Source organism: Oncorhynchus keta, chromosome 24 (genome assembly GCF_023373465.1).
Source record: "Oncorhynchus keta strain PuntledgeMale-10-30-2019 chromosome 24, Oket_V2, whole genome shotgun sequence".
NCBI lineage: Eukaryota > Metazoa > Chordata > Actinopteri > Salmoniformes > Salmonidae > Oncorhynchus > Oncorhynchus keta.
This window is the reverse complement of record NC_068444.1, coordinates 43,465,444-43,486,660: the sequence shown is the minus strand read 5'-3', so window position 1 is coordinate 43,486,660 and position 21,217 is coordinate 43,465,444. Positions and strand designations below refer to the sequence as shown.

General features: G+C 42.2%; 1 protein-coding gene across 4 annotated transcripts; it reads right to left on the bottom strand.

The window, feature by feature from the left end:
- Positions 1–552: 552 nt before the first annotated feature.
- On the bottom strand, positions 553–20,818 carry LOC118357588 (myc-associated zinc finger protein-like). Of its 4 annotated transcripts, none has more exons than XM_035734855.2 (7): positions 19,973–20,818; positions 16,264–16,339; positions 15,629–16,026; positions 15,056–15,297; positions 14,676–14,748; positions 13,379–13,550; positions 553–3,055 (listed from the first exon to the last, which is right to left on the bottom strand). In XM_035734855.2, the coding sequence occupies exons 1-7, from the start codon at positions 20,003–20,005 to the stop codon at positions 2,709–2,711; spliced, it is 1,341 nt and encodes a 446-aa protein (XP_035590748.1). In that variant the 5' UTR covers positions 20,006–20,818; the 3' UTR covers positions 553–2,708. The 4 variants fall into 4 exon arrangements, with proteins under 4 accessions (XP_035590748.1, XP_035590746.1, XP_035590747.1 ...); XM_035734853.2 differs by having other exon boundaries at positions 16,264–16,414; positions 19,973–20,817; XM_035734854.2 differs by having other exon boundaries at positions 14,685–14,748; positions 16,264–16,414; positions 19,973–20,816.
- Positions 20,819–21,217: the final 399 nt, after the last annotated feature.

The following is a 21,217-nucleotide window of genomic DNA, read 5'->3' as shown; positions in this document are numbered from 1 at the left end:
CTAATTAAAGAAGAAGAAGTTATCCTGGAAACATCATACTTAATTTGCCTGCAGCATAGTGATGAAATCTGTTGGTATCATCAGACAGTTTAGTGGTTTGTTTCATCAAGCTTGCTTCCTAACTCTATACTAAAGCTGAATTTACCCATATCTCATTCACTGTAATATTGTCTGGGCCAGTATATACTGTATGCCTCCTACCTACACAAATGACACATTATACAAAAGTCATTTGCAAAGACTAGCCTCCTCTAATACCTGGCTCCATCTGAACCTTTGTTTAAGAAACTCAATATCTTGTCTAATTACGAGATTAATGTGAGCCCATTATGTACTTTCATCAGTTTACTAAAAATAAACAAAATGCTCATCTTACACTTAATATATTTTACTTGTCAGAGATACCACAAATGTTGTTACCAGTTGCATGCCTCCGCCCACCATTCTCATTACACCTGATCTGACATTGACAAAAAATCCTTAGACTTTCTATCTCAAGCATGTGTGTGACACACACAAACACCAAATAAATAATGGACACCCCTCACCTCATCTGTTTAGTCGTTTTACTTTTAATAGTAAACATTACAAAATAACATGATCCCTACTTCATCTACAAAATAATAACTTAATATTCATGATCGTGGTAAGCGTCAAAAATGGTTTGGCTCCAACAACTGTTCATAAACATGCATACTGTTGAAATATAAAAATATAAATACATCCCATTAATGTCCTTAATAAATCCATGACTAAGATTTTAAATAGTTCCGAATAAAATAATTAAAACGCAGTTGAGTACAATAAGGCATTAAGATGTATCGCAAGCTGTACAGGTTCATAGAATATAGTTAAAAAATATAATTTGTTTTGCTTAATGCGGGAACCCTAAAATAACTTTGATTAAATCACTACTTTTCTTAACAGGAAGAACAAGTCTCGATTTTTTTTCAAGCTAACATACCAACACTAAACAGATGAAATGAAGCACTTCAGTACAAAACCAGGACTTGTTGAAAGCATACCGGGGGTGGGGCACAGAACACAAGTAGTACCTGGATATACTTATCTCAACCTGACCTTTGACCTTTAAAACCCTTCCATGACATCACACCTTAACCACTGAAAAAGTCTAACAACCAAAATGATCTGAGGAAAAGTGATTTTTCTCAGATTCATGGGGAGCAGTAAGTCATAATATGAGTTGTGATCAGAACGCTGTGTGCATATACAGTGGGGCAAAAAAATGTATTTAGTCAGCCACCAATTGTGCAAGTTCTCCCACTTAAAAAGATGCAAATAAATTCATAAAAAATTCTACAATGTGATTTTCTGGATTTTTTTTCTCATTTTGTCTGTCATAGTTGAAGTGTACCTATGATGAAAATTACAGGCCTCTCTCATCTTTTTAAGTTGGAGGACTTGCACAATTGGTGGCTGACTAAATACTTTTTTGCCCCACTGTACATGGTGGTGTCTAGAGTTTTAAATCATGTGAACTCGTACAAGGAACAAAACAAAGGAGACTATGGCAATGACAGTTACGAACAAAGAAAATGGCAGACATGGGTACAATTAATTTGACTGGATCAATGGCCACTTGATCTGTAGTGTAAGGGGGACTGCGGCTAACGTTCTTGTAAGCATGATAACTTTACTTTTCCTAAAAGCAAAAAGTTGTCTTAGTTTCACTTTCATGCAAATTGTGTTTTAGGTGCAAGTGAACTGTGTCATGAGCCTGGCTGTACAGTAGCAGTCATGAGCACCTCATTGTGTATTAAAATGTGGCCGTGCCCAGAGAGGAAGACGCAGAGCAAATACCTGTCTGAACCGTCGGTGGAATTAAACATCAACATTTGCTTGATACTCCTTAACTCAACTTTACCAAAGTTTTTTTTCTCTCTCTACTGTACCTGAAACAAATAGATGAAGTACACTGTTCATAATCACCATTACAGTATGGGCTAACCTCCAGATACATTGTTGGCCCTATTTAAAACAGACATACTCTGTGATAACACAATTTATACAGTGTCTACTCCTGTCCATTTCTGGAAGGTAGCAGCCCCTGACTTATGTGCTATTCTCCACCTCAACTTTTCATTCTCTTTCAGAATATCCTACTAATACACGCAACCTTTTGTAAGATCATTTCCCTGTTACTCTTTTATATCATCCCCCAACTTCTTACGACAAGCCTTTCTTTTGAAGGCTCGGAAAAGAGAGCGACAAAAAGGAGACAAAAGGAAAGTGTTTCTGACATACACATTACTAGCAGAGGGGAGTAGTTGCTGGGACTGAGGGAGACCAAGGGTGGAAGGTGGGAGGGAGAGGGATAGAGTAGACGCACACAAGACCACATATAGGAGTCATAGGAGTCCTGAAAGTGCAAGAAAGTTCAGCCACGTTGGGGAAACTCACTTTAGTATTTGTCGTTGTCTCGGGTCATCGAATCAGCAGCGTACGGGACATATGTCCCCCCCTCTCGCCACATTCTCCTAACTGTTCTCTCATACTTTCTCTCTGCCTCTGTCTCCCCTAAGCCAGCCCGCTCTGTCCCTTTCCCCCTTTTCCACTAGCTATGGGACTTTGAGTTGCCACATTCTTTACTGTGGCTCTCCCCTAAGCAAGCCCCCTTTGTCCTCCTAACCTCTCACTATAGGACTTAGGGACTCAAGGGGCTGTGGTTCAAATGAGGCTCCACTCTGCTAACTGTGGGACTGAGGCTGGATGCTGGAGCAATCCGACACTAGCAGGTCCACCACCGTGTTGCCGCTGATGTAGAAGTTTGGGGCGGACACCATGTTGCCAAGGGACATGGAGGAGCTGGATGCCCCACTAGAGGTGACAGGGCTGGGAGATCCCCCTTGGCCCCCTGTGCTGTGGGTGCCCATGTGGCCCTGCAGCTGGGTGGGGGTCTTGCAGTGCACCCCGCACAGTTGGCACACAAGGACACCGCCGGAGCCCGTGCCGCCGAAGATGCCAGCGCTCTCCTTCCACTCCTGGCCGTGGTGCTTCTGGGCGTGGACGCGCAGGTAGGTCAGAGTGGTGAAGCCTGGAGGAGATGCAGAGAGTTAGCAGTTAGTATCATTTCAAGGCTGTACAAGTACTGCCTTATAGCGTGGCTCCACAAATGGCAGGTGATTTTATTTGCCCCCCCCATGTTTTCTGAGCAAAAAAACTAACATTGTTGGACTAAGACTGTAAAAACAAATCTGCTGCAAGTGATTTTGATTTTAGAAATCCGTTCCAAATGATTCCCACGCATGATAAAGAGATATAAGGTACCAGTCAAAAGTTTGGACACACCTTCTCATTCAAGGGTTTTTCTTCATTTTTTAAAACTATTTTCTACATTGTAGAATAATATTGAAGACATCAAAACTATGAAATAACACATATGGAATCATGTAGTAACAAAAAAAGTGTTTAAAAAATCTAAATGTATTTTAGATTCTTCAAAGTAGCCATCCTTTGCCTTAATGACAGCTTTGCACACTTTTGGCACTCTGCGGTCCAACACATCCCAAACCATCTCAATTGGGTTGAGGTCGGGTGATTGTGGAGACCAGGTCATCTGATGCAGCACTGCATCACTCTCCTTCTTGGTCAAATAGCACTTACATAGCCTGGAAGTGTGGTGGGTTATTGTTCTGTTGAAAAACAAATGATCGTCCCACTAAGTGCAAACCAGATGGGAAGGTGTTTTGCTGCAGAATGCTGTGGTAGCCATGCTGGTTAAGTGTGCCTTGAATTCTAAATACATCACTGACAGTGTCACCAGCAAAGCACCCCCACACAATTACACCTCTTCCTCCATGCTTCACGGTAGGAAACACACAAGCAGAGATCATCCGTTCACCTACTCTGTGTCTCACAAAAACACAACGGTTGGAAAATCTCAAATTTGGACTAATCAGACCAAAGGACAGATTTCCACTGGTCTAATGTCCATTGCTCAAGTTTCTTGGCCCAAGCATGTCATTTCTTCTTATTGGTGTCCTTAAGTAGTGGTTTCATTGCAGCAATTCGACCATGAAGGCCTGATTCATGCAGTCCCCTCTGAACAGTTGATGTTGAGATGTCTGTTATTTGAACTCTGTGAAGCATATATTTGGGCTGCAATTTCTGAGTCTGGTAATTCTAATGAACGTATCCTCTGCAGCAGAGGTAACTCTGGGTCTTCCTTTCCTGTCCTTATGAGAGCCAGTTTCATAGTTTCATAGTTCTTGATGTTAATTGTGACTGCACTCGAAGAAACTTTCAAAGTTCTTGAAATTTTCCAAATTGACTGACCTTCATGGCTTAAATTTCTCTTTGCTTTTTTGACCTGTAATTGCCATAATATGGCCTTGGTCTTTTACCAAATGGAGCCATCTTCTGTATACCACCCCTACCTTGTCACAACACAACTGATTGGCTCAAAGGCATTATGAAGGAAAGAAATTCCATAAATTAACTTAACAATAAACACCTGTTAATTTAAATGCATTCCAGGTGACTACCTCATGAAGCTGGTTGAGAGAATGCCAAGAGTGTGCAAAACTGTCATCAAGGCAAATTGTGGCTACTTTGAAGAATTTCAAATATAAAATATATTTTGATTTTGTTTATCATTTTAATTGGTTACTACGTGTTACTTCCTAGTTTTAACGTCTGAAAATAGTAAAAAATAAATAAAAACCCTTGAGAGAGTAGCTGTGTCCAAATTTGACTGGTACTGCATGTGATCGATCGTATTGTAGTGAACATTGTTGTGTCCTCTGTGTCTCTGCAAATGCGTGACTACATGTAGCGTATTGTTTCTTGTTATTGTGTTAGGATGTTCTGTGACTTCGCTCGCAGGGAAATGACTGATAGAAGAACGGAAAGAAGGGAACACATAGTTTATAGGTGTTGGGCCAATGTAACAATGTGTGCAAGGTCATGATCAGCCTATTGCACCCTGAGAGTAGGGACACCTAGTTTGTGCTTGAGTGTAAAGAGTGCTGAAGAGAGAGCATCCCTTCAGAGATTCTGACAGACTTGTACTTTGAGTATTACGTTTGTTGTAACCTCTCCGGCCATGATAATAAAGATCTGTTGATTTAACTTTGAGTCCTTGGTGGTAATTTCCATGAAAATGTGGCATGACGAAACAGGATGATTGAGTCTACCTGTGTAGCTCGGCAGTGAGGAAGCACCGGTGGCGCATTCCATGTGAAGGCGTGCAAGGGTCATACCCGGTCTGACCAAAGAGGACTCACTGTGGGCTGCCCAGGAGAACACACAATCTACAAACCCTGGAAGGACTGACAACTGAATTTCAGTAAGTCAATTTAAATGAATTTTGAGTGGTCCTTCTGTAGCTCAGTTGGTAGAGCATGGCGCTTGTAACGCCAGGGTAGTGGGTTCAATCACCCATACGTAGAATGTATGCACACATGACTGTAAGTTGCTTTGGATAAAAGCGTCTGCTAAATGGCATATATTATTATTATATATATTGGCATATATTATTATATATTATTATATTATATATATATATATGAACAATAACTATTTTCAGAAGCTTAGAAAAGGGATCCAGAGTCCTAAGAGGGCACTAGGCAGGGGTAGAGAGACCCCGTCGGCAATGTTGTCTGTAGGTATTCAGGGAATATGTAGTTCTGGGAACCATGGAAGTACTGCAAACTCCATTTTAGGATTTAGAGAATAGTAAGTGATGCAGTGGAATGATTTTTTGTATGATTGACTAATTTACTGGAAAAGGGACATTAGTTCCCAGAATGATTGAGGTATGAGTGTGATAAATGTTAGGAATAAAGGAAATTGATAAGGTATCATTAAAAGTAATAATAGGGAAAGGGAACAGTAAAAGTAGATATGAAGACCCAGATTTGGTACCAAAGGGACCCAGTAAAGTGATGGCAAAGAAATTGGGTAAGGGGGTACTGTGCCAGGCAGAATATTGGACATGATCCTGCGAAAGATGCTGTGAAGTTTGAAGAAGAGGTGAGAGCAATCCTTGCCATGTATAACCAAAGTAGAAAACTCTCCGGCCATGATAATAAAAATCTGTTCATTTAACTTTGAAATTGTGAAATTGAGTAAATATTCCGTCTGTGTTTGAAGTTCAAGTGGAACTAGTGTAAAGAAGGTTGGACCAGTGATGCCAACTGTGCTAACCAACTCACTGCTGTGTTAAATAATGTAACGACAACAAACCCAAAGCACACAGACTAACAGAAAATACATTCCACCATGATGAAGGCCGGCTTTTAGGACTATCAGGAACGAATGGAGATCTTCCTCCAGCACTCTGGTCTGACCCATACGGCAGTCTGCTGTGTCATGCAGTGGTTACTGGCCTACGACAAGACCAGAAGACAGCTGTGACCACTACATGCATTGGGTGGGAGACAAAGACCCTTGCTGATGTCAAACCTCACATCCCCATGCAGAAAGATAGATCAGGTCTAAGAACTCCAAGACTGGTGCTTAACTACAAGCTGCACAGTTGATGTTATTTGCTGGAGGAAGAGGATACTGTGGAGGTGGAGGTCAAGGATGAGGCAGATGGCCTCGGTAGAGGAAGGGGTAGAGGCAGATGGTGAGGAGAGCAAGGCACCTCTGGAAAGAGAGACTGGAGCTGTCCTGGTGATGGTAATAACCAGAAAATGGCGAAACCCTGGAAGGTTTTATTCCCCCTGGAGGTAGTACTGTGGTTCAATATGTTGATGACCTGTTGGTCTGTTCCACATCTGAGGAAATCGATCACAAAAATACATTGTTGATGTTCTTAGCTGAAAATGGTCATAAAGCTTCCCTCTCTAAGATGCAGTTGTGTAGAAGTTATGTTAAATATTTGGGTCATGACATTACTTCTGAGGGCAGGGCCCTCTCTAAAGATAAGCTTGAGGCGATAAAGTCTCTGCCTAAACCTGTTCCTAAGCAGCACAATGTCGCTGTTGGGAGTGGCTGGCTAATGTCGCCAATGCTTGAAAGACTGTGCGGAGACAGTACAGCCTCTGAAATTATGGAAGAAAGATGGAAATGTCTGAAGTGGTGAAGTTAAAGCAGGCTCTAATGTTGTGTTGACACAGTACCACAGAGTTGGCTGTAGGCCTGTGGGGTACTACTCTAAGCGTTTAGACACTTATCCGAGGCATGGTATCCTGCCTCCGCTCTGTTGCAACTCGGATTTGACATGTTCCGATATTGTAGCAATGACTGAGCTGACGGTGCATGTTCCCCATAACGGTTCATGCCATTATTACAGACTAAAACTGCCCATTTTACACCTGCCAGATTGCTAGATTATTAGAACATCCTTTTGACAATGTCTCATGTTACACTGAAGGGATGTACTATACTTAACCTCTCCACTCTCTTCCCTACAGTTGATGCTGGACTTTTATTTTTTGTGGATGGCTCAGCCCAGCGAGACGACAAGGGTGAACATTTAGTAGGCTATGCTGTTGTCACCTCTGTTCAAACTGTGGAAAGTGCTAGACTTCCCTCTCACTTGTCTGTTCAGGCAGCAGTTATTTGGTTTAAACAGAGCATGTATTTAGGCAAAGGATTGCTCTCTTAATATCTACACCGATAGTCGATTTGCATTTGGTGTTGTGCGCGATTTTGGCATGTTGTGGAATAGACCATTTTTTACTTAGTCTGGAAAAACTATTGCTCACAGCGATCTTGTCTCCTCTTTGCTGACGGCCATTCAGCTTTCCTCATATTTTGGAGTGGTTAAAGTGCCAAGCACACACTTCTGCAAAGGACAGTGTTTCCCTTCTTCTACAGATGGCAGCAGTTCCTGTTCCCACTAACCCCTTCTCTCCTAATGATGTTATTTTGCAGGCAGCAGCTGATGCGACTGAGAAAAGGCGGTAGGCTGAACACTGTCGTAAGGATACCTCGGGTACATGGCTTGATGATTCTAATAGACCTGCCATGCCCTGTTGTATTTCCCAATACCTTGCTAAATTGTCAAGGCCATTTTTCAAAAAGATGGATGGTGGATCTTGTAAATAAATATTGGAGCACAGTAGGATTTACTGTGTCCCCGTGTCCCATTCTAGACCAGAGGGTCTCTGAGAACTAAATGATGGACTTCATTGAGTTGACCCCTTGTGAAAGGAACAAGTATTGTTTGGTGATTGTTTACATATTTTCAAAATGTATTGAAACTTTTCCCTGCAGGAGAGCTACAGCAGCAGCTGGGGCATAGGCTCTTCTGTGAGAGATCATACCAAGGTGGGTGTGCCGTCAAACGTCTTCTCCGACAATGGTCGTAATTTCATGAATGAGATTGTTCAGTCCCTGTCAGAGGCTTTACATATTGATTTGAGAACCCATTGTGCCCATCATCCTGTCTGGGGGTGTGGTAGAACAACCAAACCCTAAAAACTAAATGTATTAAACTGATTGGCGAAGGTGCCATGGGTGAAGGTGCTTCCATTTGCACTCGTGAGCATGAGAGGCAGATCCCACACAGTGACTGGTCTAGCTCCCCCATGAGGTGCTGACAGGGCTATCCATGAGAATGACTAACCCACCCTTTCCTCAAAACAAGTTGACGTTGCAGGGAAATGCAGACAAGGTAGCATACTGCATCTCACTTAACAATATTCTTAAGACTCTGTTCCCCCAGGTGAAGGCTTCTCTGCCCAACCTATCAGGAGGAACTGAGCATTATCTGTGCTCTGGCAACTTTATGTTGGTAAAAGACTACAGAAGGAAGAGCTGGAAGGATTCTCATTGGAGAGGACCATATCAGGTTTTGATGACCGCAGTAAAGGTAGCTGAGAGGGACACCTGGATTCAAGTGTCGCGCTGCTGACGAGTTCCTGCCCCTGAGGAGGATGGCGGGAGTCCCATCCCTTAGGCTGTGTGGCCTGTCTGTCTGGATCTACACCATTGTATTGATTGGAACAGTAGGTTGCCCTCCAGTGGGTGTCTGTTCAGGTGAAGATGAAAGTCCTGAGCCAAAGGAACCACTGCAGACCCGGAGTAGTGGTCCAGAAGGAGAAAGGAAAAGAGAAGTAAAAGGTCAAGATGAGGGAGAGAGTCTGTTCCTCTCTCCAGCTGGAATGGTGACAAATGTCACCTCATATAAGACAGCTTGTTGGGTATGTGGGTTGGGTCCTGTGGGAGTAGGTAAGAGGTTCCCATATGTAGGGGTTCCCTTGGGGGTGAACTTAACTATTCAACTGTCCTCAATACTGTCATTGGCCAATTTCCCCCCCAGAAATCCCGACCCCGTTACTTATTTTGCGATGTACAATGTTACGGTCAGCCTAGTATATCCTAGACCAAACAATTGCAGTGACCCAAATCAAATCAAATTTATTTATATAGCCCTTCGTACATCAGCTGATATCTCAAAGTGCTGTACAGAAACCCAGCCTAAAACCCCAAACAGCAAGCAATGCAGGTGTAGAAGCACAGTGGCTAGGAAAAACTCCCTAGAAAGGCCAAAACCTAGGAAGAAACCTAGAGAGGAACCAGGCTGTGGGGTGGCCAGTCCTCTTCTGGCTGTGCCGGGTGGAGATTATAACAGAACATGGCCAAGATGTTCAAATGTTCATAAATGACCAGCATGGTCGAATAATAACAAGGCAGAACAGTCAGGACATCTCTCTAGTAGGATTGCTGGTAGCCCCCTGGTGTATTAGAGGAAATGGGAGTAACCATTTTGTTGAAAATGTTTGTAACTGTACTATGTTGGTTAATGGTAGCAATAACTGCTCTCTTGTAGTAAATGATTCTGTTACAGGAGCACCAGGTAATATGAGTTATACAATTTCTGTCTACAACAAGTACATCGCGCTGAAGGAGCCACAAATTGTACCTATTGGTTGTGTGGCCTATTTGCTTATTATAGTTTACCACCTAATTGGGGAGGGACGTGTGCTGTTGTGTTTGTGGTGCTGGCCATGAGAGTCCTTGGAAACACAAACAGAATGGAGGGTTCCCGCTCAGCCCAGTCAAAACTGTTCGCTGCTCTGGCCCCCCAATGGTGGAACAAACTCCCTCACGACGCCAGGACAGCGGAGTCAATCACCACCTTCCGGAGACACCTGAAACCCCACCTCTTTAAGGAATACCTAGGATAGGATAAAGTAATCCTTCTCACCCCCTTAAAAGATTTAGATGCACTATTGTAAAGTGGCTGTTCCACTGGATGTCATAAGGTGAATGCACCAATTTGTAAGTCGCTCTGGATAAGAGCGTCTGCTAAATGACTTAAATGTAAATGTAATGTAATGTAAATGTTCTGTTCAGTGACCATCATCAGTCGACCCCTTGTTTTAATAAGTGATCCCTTGCAGATGTCACTCAGGTGTAGACATTCTTCTCCCGATTCGCTGGTGTTTTGCTGCCCCAATATGGAGTTGCATGTGCCTTTGATCAAATGAGAGATTTGGGTATTAAAGTTGAGAAAATGGGAAAAACTACTAGAGATGCCTTGGTTACTCTGAATGAGGAGTGAAAGCACGGCACAAGGTGACCCTGCAAAACAGAGAGGCACTTGACTACCTTTTGTCTGGTCAAATAACTTGCTGTCTTACCAGGAACTTCTCTTTCCCCCTATAATGGATGATAATATGCAAGAATGAGTTCGTATCCATGTTTGATTAAGTACCTGAAGGTTTTAAGTTGGGTTGTTAAATGACAGGAACCTTATAATATAAAAAAAAGGATAAAATATAATGGATTTTTGCCTATTGTTATGCTTCTTGTGTGTAATAATAAGTATTTACTAAATGCATTCCTGTTAATAGACGGAATGCATGTTAAGAAGTAACATACATTTTTGTTATCACATATGGTGATAAAAGGAGGGGGTATAGTGGACATTTTTTTGTCCTCTGCGTCTCTGCAAATGTGTGACTGCATGTAGCATATTGTTTCTTGTTATTGTGTTAGGATGTTCTGTGACTTTACTCACAAGGAAAGGACTAACAGAAGAACAGAAATATTGTTACTTTTGCCCAACGCCTAGAAGAGCAGAGATGCCTAGTTTGTGCATGAGCACCCCTTCAGAGCTTCTGACAGACTTGTACTTTGAGTATTACGTTTGTTGTTACCTCAAGTAAGGTTTGAAATTATGTTTTAATCAAACATTATATCGGTGTGGGATTCCTGTTGCAACTCGGGCAGTTGTTGTTGCCATCCTGTACCTGTCCTGCAGGTTGTTTTGGATGTACCGATCCTGTGCAGGTGTTGTTATACATGGTCTGCAACTGTGAGGACGATCAGCTGTCCGTCCTGTCTCCCTGTAGCGCTGTCTTAAGCGTCTCACACGACGGACATTGCAATTTATTGCCCTGGCCACATCTGCAGTCCTCATGCCTCCTTGCAGCATGCCTAAGGCACATTCACTCAGATGAACAAGGACCCTGGGCATCTTTCTTTTGGTGTTTTTCAGAGTCAGGAGAAAGGTCTCTTTTGTGTCCTAAGTTTTCATAACTGTGACCTTAATTTCCTTCCATCTGTAAGCTGTTAGTGTCTTAACCTCCCTAGGGTATGTGGGAGGCTAGTGTCCCACCTGGCCAACATCCAGTGAAATTGCAGAGCGCCAAATTTAAATACAGAAATACACATCATAAAAATTCAGAAAACATACAAGTATTTTTACATAGGTTTAAAGATAAACTTCTTGTGAATCCAACCAGTGTTAGATTTCAAAAAGGCTTTACGGCGAAAGCATACCTTACGATTATTTAAGAACATCGCCCAGCAGACAAATCATTACAAACAGTAACCAGCCAAGTAGAAGAGTTACAAAAGTCAGAAATAGAGATAAAATTAATCACTTACCTTTCATGACCTTCATATGGTTGCACTCAGAAGACATTCATTGACTCAATAAATGTTTGTTTTGTTCGATAAAGTCTCTCTTTATATCCAAAAACCTCTGTTTTGTTCGCACGTTTTATCCAGTAATCCACAGGCTCAAACGCAGTCACAACAGGCAGACAAAAAAATCCAAATTGTATCCGTAATGTTCATAGAAACATATCAAACGATGTTTGTATTCAAATCGACAGGTTGTTTTTAGCCCAAATAATCAATAATATTTCAACCGAACAATAACGTCGTCAATATAAAAGGTAAACAAGAAAGGCACTCTCTCGGTCGTGTGCATGAAAAAGCTCTGTGACACTGAGAATACAAGCCTGAAACAATTTCTAAAGACTGTTGACATCTAGTGGAAGGCATAGGAACTACAATTTGAGTCCTAAGTCAATGGATACTGTAATGGCATTGAATGGAAAACTACAAAACAAAAACAAATCCTACTTTCTGGATGGATTTTTCTCAGGTTTTTGCCTGCCAAATCAGTTCTATTATACTCACAGACACTAGAGTGTTTTCTATCCAAATCTACTGATCCGTGTAAAGGAAAGAATGAATGGGGCCATGTATCGTGAGTGAAAACTTCCTTCCATCAGCAAGGGCATTGAAGATGAAACGTGGCTGGGTCTTTCAGCATGACAATGATCCCAAACACACCGCCCGGGCAACGAAGGAGTGGCTTCGTAAGAAGCATTTCAAGGTCCTGGAGTGGCCTAGCCAGTCTCCAGATCTCAACCCCATAGAAAATCTTTGGAGGGAGTTGAAAGTCTGTGTTGCCCAGCAACAACCCCAAAACATCACTGCTCTGGAGGAGATCTGCATGGAGGAATGGGCCAAAATACCAGCAACAGTGTGTGAAAACCTTGTGAAGACTTACAGAAAACGTTTGACCTCTGTCATTGCCAACAAAGGGTATATAACAAAGTATTGAGATAAACTTTTGTTATTGACCAAATACTTATTTTCCACCATAATTTGCAAATAAATTAATACAATGTGATTTTCTGGATTTTTTTTCTCATTTTGTCTGTCATAGTTTAAGTGTACCTATGATGAAAATTACAGGCCTCTCTCATCTTTTTAAGTGGGAGAACTTGCACAATTGGTGGCTGACTAAATATGTTTTTGTCCCACTGTAACTACTCCTCAGCACCCCCCCTCCCCTCCACACACACACACACTTTAAAGTGGCCTTTTATTGTCTCCAGCCCAAGGTCCATCTGTGTAATGATCATTTTGTTTAATCAGCTTCTTGATATGACACACCTGTCAGGTGAATGGATTATCTTGTCAAATGAGAAATGCTCACTAACAGGAATGTAAACAAATTAGTGTACAAAAAAAAAGCTTTTTGTGCATGGACTTGACAAATTTTTCCATGCCAGGTCTTGACAAATGTTTATTACCTCTAAATAAACCATTTATAAACTTTGAATGTTTATTACGATCAGATAAACCACTTATAAACTCGAAACGTTTCTTAAAATCTTCTCCCATCAAACAATCTGGGGTGTTGACAGACACTCACTGCGGTTACAGAGATGGCAGGCGTGGTGCTGCGATTGGTTGTGGACCCTCATGTGATCGGTGATGTAGGCAGCAGACAGGAGCTTGCCGCATATGTGGCACGGGACCTTCTCCTCGTGGCGGATCATATGGGCACGTAGCCGGTCCCTCGTGGCGAAGCTGGATTCGCACGTCTAAACACATCAAGAGATATGAGGAATGACTGGTTATCCATAAAGATACAGAGGAAGCAGTAGTTTAACCCTATAGACGGGCAGGTTTTGATTTATTTTAAGACTGCTTAATCGATCCAAGAGATGTATAAAAAAACATTATTGGATGAATTTGGCATTTCCGCTATTAGCATTGAATAACAGAGTCACTGGAATCAACAGATAGTCCCCACAAAAAAAATCTAAAGGAAGTTTGTTCTGAAGTGCCTCTGCTATATCTGAGAGATAAGGAAGATCAGGAAACGTTTTTACATATATTTAACCCCTTATTTTAGGCACTAAACTATCTCAAGATATACAGTGCATTCAGAAAGTATTCAGAACCCTCTACTTTTTCCACATTGTGTTATGTTACAGCCTTATTCTAAAATGTATACAATATTTTTTTCCCCCAGCATCAACCTATACCCCATAATGACAGAGAACACCACCACGTTCGTGAGAGTCATCTTTCAACAAATTGGTCTTAATACTTTGTAGGCCAAACCGGTCGGACGCCACAGACGTTTTATGAGAACAGCAATTTTCGGGATGTCTCATGGTCTGACAAACACTGCTCTAGCTCTGCCACCACCACAGATGCGGAAGGGCAATATCAGCAGATGCACAGCCCATGCAAACTTGTTTTATAGCATAAACAGATGGGTTTTGATTGGGATTTTTGTATTGTGTTAATTACATTTCCGCGGGGAAGTGGAAATTGTAGGCTCAGGGTTAATAGCAAAACAAGCTTTAATTTGATTTAATTCAGGGTTGGAGTCAATTCCATTTCGCAGGGAAGCGGAAATTGTGGTCTCAGGGTTAATCGCAAAATGATCTTTCATTTTATTTAATTCAGGGTTGGAGTCAATTCCATTTCAATTCAGTCAATTAAGGAAGTAAACTCAAATTCCAATTCCAAAGAAAATTTGAATTTCAGTTCACTTCCTGAATTGACTGAATATAAATGGAATTGATCCCAACCCCAATTCTATTACAATGGATAGTTATGGTAGGAAGGATTTAAGGTACAGAGAAGCAAATTGATGATTAACAATGACTGTATTGAGATTTGAGAGGTGTAAAAGGAAATAAAATAGCACAAACATCAAGTACCGGACACTTGAAGGGTCGTTCAGAAGAGTGGACTTGTCTGACGTGACTGTTGAGATGGTCGGGCCTGAAAGAAGTGAGACAGGAAGAGTTGAGACCACAATACCTTGTTATACACTTTCTCCAGCTGAAAATGTGAACTTCCAAATTCAAACTTTGTCAGATGTCTTAAGATAAGTTAAAGTCCCAGGGCGTGTTTTGTGTAGATACAGCTAAATGCCACAACCCAATATGAATGAAAAAGATACAAAATTTGTGGTGCTTAAATTTTCCATTCATTTTGGGTTGAGCCTTACAGCTGCATCTACACAACTCATGGCATGGGATGTGGACTTTTCTTGACTCTTCTCTGGCCTATAGCGTGCCATTCTCACCTGGAGAAAGCCTTGGCACAGTGGGGGCACACGTAGGGTTTCTCCACACCACCTTGGTGAGAGCGCACGTGGTGGCTCATGCGGTCCTTCCTCTTGAACCTCTGCTGGCATATGGGGCAGGAGAAGGGTTTCTCATCCGAGTGGGAGAGACGGTGTCGGTTAAGGTGGTACACGTCTCGGAAGGCCTTCCCGCACGTTTCACAAGCGTGATTCTTCCGCACAGGGTTTGGGTTCGATGGCCGCTGGGAGGGAGGGGGTGAGGAGAACTAACATTGTTTGTGAGGAATACAAACAGTTTTTTATGCATTGTCGGACATGACTATTACACATGCCTCGTTGATTATTTACATATCATATTGTCGAGTCTCTGTGTCTTTCCGAACCACGCAGACAAACATGGCTCGCTACACCTAGATCATTTCTTTGGACCGTTTGCATAAAGTGCTGAATTCTCTCTATTGAAAATAAGGCTTTTCCACAATCTCCATAAAGACCATGCAAGAGAAACCTAAAGTCTAGTTTTCCTTTTCACGGACGACGACAACAACAACCTCCAGAAGCACCCTGACCCACCTGTGCGGTCGCCCCCGCCCCCATGTCAACAGCTGCAGGAGGAGCATGGGGGTTAACGCTAGCCACTACGCTTGCCATGGCAACCTCTTCACCATCCTGACTACCCACAGCTGGCTGCTGGGACGCTAGCACGCTGGGAGGGGGGAGAGGGGGAGGAACGGAGAGGTGGAGCAGGGTGAGGGGGACCGTGTACCTCTCCGTCCTACCTCCCGACACCACCTGCGCTGGGCCGGCACCATTGCCACCCTCCTTTGCCCCCTCCTCCTGCTCCCCTGCTCGCTTCATGCGTACCCCGGTGTGGACCGACTGGTGCCGCCGCAGGTTGTAGTTGTTCTTGAACTGCTTGCTGCATATGGCACAGATGTGGGGCACACGGGCAGGCCGGGACACCGTCTTCACTGTAGGACGGAAGAGCGGAAGAAGAGAGGGAATGAAAGAGGAAGACAGGGAGAGAAAATGCACATTAATAATAATATCCCTATCAATTCAAAATATAATAGTATGAAGACTAACACATTATGCTTATAACAGGATAACAGACCACTTGTTTGGCAATCTACATGACTTCCTTTTCAACTTAATTGCTGATAACGGCTGAAGAAGCAATGGTATTTCACAACCCATGATTCTCTCACCAGGTAAGGGTTCTTCATTGAGGGCAGCAGTGTCCACCGTGGAAGGAGGATGGACTATGTGCTCTGTGGGAGGGGTCTGAGGAGAGGCCATATGGACTGGTAAGAGTTCTGATTGGAGGGTACCCTCCACTTGGTTTTGGGTGGGAGTAGTCTGGAGAAATAAACACAGCCATCAGCAGAAAGTCACTGCATTGTCTAGGGCAGGTATTCCCAAACTGGGGTACCCCCAGGAGTAGCGCAATGCCGTTGGGGTTCACCAAATAAAAATGTGATTTGCATTTTATTTTATAATTTAAAAAATATATACATATATATAAAAAAAAACATTTTTCACATTTTCAAAACATTTATATTTTCCAACGGGGCAATACATTTAGGTGAGGTCTTTCTCACCTGAGTAGCCTCGTTTCACTGCAAAAAATAAAATTCAACCATCTAGTGTTCAGCGAAACAACAACATAATGTCAAATACAGGTAGCCTAGTCAAATAATTCACATCCAATCACATTAACCGTTACTCTTGTGGGAATTCCACTAACGGTCAGTACGTAGCTGCTGCTCATTCCATTTGCTCAAAAATGGATAAATGGTTAAAAAAAAAGTACGGCCATAGAGACGCATAACAGCTCTACTGGTAATACTGCTACTACAAGCAGTACTACACCTGCACCTGTCGATAACACAAGTTACTCTGCATCCACAAGCACATCCAATGCTAGCATCAGTAATTCTACATTCGGTGTTAGTCCAGCTAGCATGGACACTGACAGTTGTAAATCTGATGCATCCGAAGAGCTACTGCCCCCTTACCCAGGAAAGCACCGAACAACAGACAGGGACGTTGGACCATCGAAGACGCAAATATGATGAGAACTACATTGATTTGTGGTTCACTTGTATTGGGAGTAGTGCCTTTCCTCAACCACATGTCCAAAAGTACTATCTCAGAACTCGATGAAACCTTCACTCTTAAGCAGACATTTAGAAACAAAACAGACCAATTTGAAAAATAAGCGACGGGAGTTTTTTGAGCGAGAATTAAAACAACTTGAGTAGTAAGACATGTATAAAAGCAACAGATGCCATTAATAAGGAGCTAGAAGCGTCTTATATGGTGAGCTACCAAGTGGCTAGGATAGGCAAGCCCCATACTATTGTGGAGGACTTCATTCTTCCTGCTGTCGCGGATATAGCTGGGATAATGCTAGGGGAAAAGGCACAAAATAACTATACAGACAATGTCTCCATCAAATAACACAGTTTCACAACGCATCAGTGACATGACAGGAGATGTTCTGAAACAATTACTGCTTCGTATACAAGCCAGTGAATTCTATGCGCTACAGCTTGATGAATCAACACACGCCACGTGCACAGCTCCTGGTACATGTCCGTCACATTTATGGGGGGTCAATTAAGGAAGACATCCTCTTCTGCAAACCACTGGAAACCAGGGCAAAAGGAGAGGATATTTTTAAAGTACTGAACAGCTTTGTGACATCAAATGGACTTTGGTGGTCAAGATGTGTTGGTATCTGTACTGGTTGCACAAAAGCCATGACAAGGGGACACAGTGGAGTGGTAACGCGCGTGCAAGCAGTTGCTCCTGACACCACTTGGGTACACTGCAGCATCCACCGAGAGGCTCTTACTGCCAAAGGAATGCCTGACAACTTGAAAGACATTTTGGACACAACAGTGAAAATGATTAACTTTGTTAAAGCAAAGTCCCTGAACTCTCGTGTATTTTCTGCGATATGCGATGATATGGGCAGCGACCATGTTACGCTTATACAACATACAGGAGGAGTGCGCTGATTATCCAGGGGCAAAGTATTGACACATTTTTTTATATATATAAAATTGAAAGACGAGCTTAGTTTTCTTCACTGACCATCATTTTCACTTGTCTGACCACTCTCATGATGACAAGTTCCTCACAAGACTGGCCTACCTGGGTGATGTTTTTCTCACCTGAATGATCTGAATCTAGGATTACAGGGGACTCTCCGCAACTATATTCAATGCAAGGGACAAAATTGAGGCTATGATTAAGCAGTTGGTGCTCTTCTCTCTCTCTCTCTCTCTGCAGTAACAAGGACAACACACAGGTCTTTCCATCATTGTATGATTTTTTTGTGTGCAAATGAACTCAAGCTAACGGACAATGTCATATGAGATATAGTGAAGAACCGGAGTGAGTTTGGTGCAAATTAGGCAGGTACTTTCCCAAAACGGATGGCACAAACAACTGGATTCTTTATCCCTTTCATGCCCTGCCTCCAGTCCACTTGCCAATATCTGAACAAGAGAGCCTCATTGAAATTGCAACAAGCAGTTCTGTGAAAATGTAATTTAATCAGAAGCCACTGCCAGATTTCTGTATTGGGCTGCGCTCGGAGTATCCCGTCTTGGCAAATCGCGCTGTTAAGACACTGACGCCCTTTCCAACCACGGACCTCGGCCCGCACTAGCATGAAAACTACATACAGGCACAGACTGTGTGTGGAAAATGATTTAAAACGGAGACTCTCTCCAATACAACCCAACATTGCAGTTATGTGCATCCTTTCCAGCACACCCTTCTCATTAACCTGTGGTGAGTTATTCACAATTTTCGAGGAAAAAAAAGTTGTATATGTAAGATTGTTAAATAAAGAGAAAAATTATTGATTATTATTATTTGTGCCCTTGTCCTAGAAGAGCTCTTTGTCACTTCCCACGAGCCTGGTTGTGACAAAAACTCACACTAATTCTTATGGTTTAATAAATGTATGGTATGTGTCTTTTTCCCAATGCAGTTCAACCAAAACTTCCCCCCATTATTTAGAGGGGCGTTCTACTACGCTCCCATTGGCTAGCTAACGTTGTCTCTCTCACAGGCGATGAGCGCAGACACAGTGGCCTTCCAAGGTAAGGATGGGAAGTGTCATTTAACAATTAGCTGCCTACCACAATAGGTAACATTTGCCCATGTATTTATTTTTTAGTTTCAATGACTTGTAACAATAGCTCAGAACTCTGCTGAATTCCCTCAATTGAAGGTCAGCTAAATTAAAATGGGCTACTTAACGTTACTAGGTCGGTATTTGAAGTACACTACTAATGATAATATATCATCAGGTTAAAGCATATGTTTATTATTCATAATTTTTCTAATATTTTAGCTAATCATTCAGTCGAATTGCGCTATGCTACAGCCATTGAATCTGTCTTTGCGCTTTAAAGGACGTTAATTGATAGCTTTGTCCACATTACGTTGTTATATTTTTCAATCTTGAAATAGATGGGCAAACGTTATTAATCAGTGACTGAAATTTGGCGCTCCGTGGTATTCACTTCCGGACATGGAGAGCGTCCAAAGCGTCGAGGAACGCCTCTCTGAATAACGGGGCGTGGTTTTGGCTTAACTGCGGTGTGGGAAAAGAAAGACGCTCACACGTAGTGTGTGTGGCATGCTTACAATGATAGCAAAATACAACATTTGAGAGTGCGCAGACCCTGGTGCTAGAGGGGGTACGCAGCTGGAGGTTGAATGTTTGAAGGGGTAACGGGACGATAAAAAGTTTGGGAACCACTGGTTTAGAGTAAATGCTACTTCGTTTACCTAAATGGCCAGGCCCCTGGGGGCTGCAGACAAAAAAACATTCAACAGCCATTCTTCAAAAAAGCGCACACACGAATAGAAAGAAGGTAAATTAAAACTTACCTGGAAGAGAAAATTGCTCCAAGCAGCATCCATTTTGCACCAAAGCGATGAAGAGTATAAAATCAGCTAAGTAATCCTGATTGCGATTCGACAGTAAACCGTTGACATAATATTTAATCGCACTGTTGATGATTGTGGCGAGAAGATCTATGTTGACAGTATTCAAATGCAACAAGAAAAGTATGCTATTGATCATCCGAAAGGGACATGCAACTATCAAAAATGTACATTGTAAAAATATTTATCTAACAGGCGTATTCAAGCTATTCAAATTCACGCAGGCGTTTCGTCTAGGCTGACTGCCTGAGTGGAATTGCCAGCTCCAATAGTGGCCTATTTATCTTTGACTTTGGTTTCAAACTTAAATTTTATCAAAGCATAAGGAATGCATATCTCTTGGCATTGATGACTGTGAAACCAAATATCTATGCGCACAAAATCAATGTTATTTATATAGCCGTAGTCATAAAATAGGTCGATCTTAAAATTAAAAGTAATGCATTACGCACAATGACAACTACTATCAGTGTTACAATAAACGCATTCGAAAGAGTAGCAGTTCATTATTTTAATTTATGAATCTATTCTTCCGATTTCCCCCAACAGGCCAATCGCTTGTTTTGTCGAAGCCTCGTTGTTGGATTCAAGCCCTGACCCTAAACCAAGAGCGCTCGCGCCGGGACGCAGCCTATCGCTCTACCTCGGCTGTTCAATTGCGAGGATGTCATCTTTCTTTTTTTATTGCTCGCTCTCCCTCCTCCCTCCATGTATCTTTCTTCCTTTTCTTTTTAAATCCTCTTTCTTCTCCCCCTCCTCTCCTTTTCTTGCACCGCTATGTCCCAGTTGCTCTTAAAGGGATATCATTTATATTCGTTGGTCACCCTCTTTAAGTTCCCTCTCCCCCATTGGAGCATTTCCTTTCTGCCCCCTCCTCCTCGGGTTTTCGGCCGACAGATATTGCACTACAGTATTTTTCAGACCATCATAAATAGATCTCTGCCGTTGCTATAGAGAGAAATATTAATGGAGTCTTTTTGTAGGCCCTAACTCCGCCATGTTCGTTGGACAAAGCATATGAGGAAAATTAATGGCGTATTTGTAGGGTTTTGGATAAACGCCGAAAATAAGGTCTGTGGGAAAACACAGATATAGGATATCTTGTTTGTTCTACGAGATCATCTTCATTATCTAACGTCACTTTTAGTTCACGTTGGAGGTTTTTTGGTAATAATAAAAACCAAATAA

Bases quoted from the DNA above. Each gene is read 5' to 3' on its own strand.
- LOC118357588 (XM_035734853.2), bottom strand. From the start codon at position 20,005: ATGGATGCTGCTTGGAGCAATTTTCTCTTCCAG. The intron at 16,415-19,972 runs GTAAGTTTTAAT...TTATTTCTCCAG, and splicing joins GGAGCAATTTTCTCTTCCAG to ACTACTCCCACCCAAAACCA. The intron at 14,749-15,055 runs GTGAGAATGGCA...CACTTCTTTCAG, and splicing joins TGTGCCAAGGCTTTCTCCAG to GCCCGACCATCTCAACAGTC.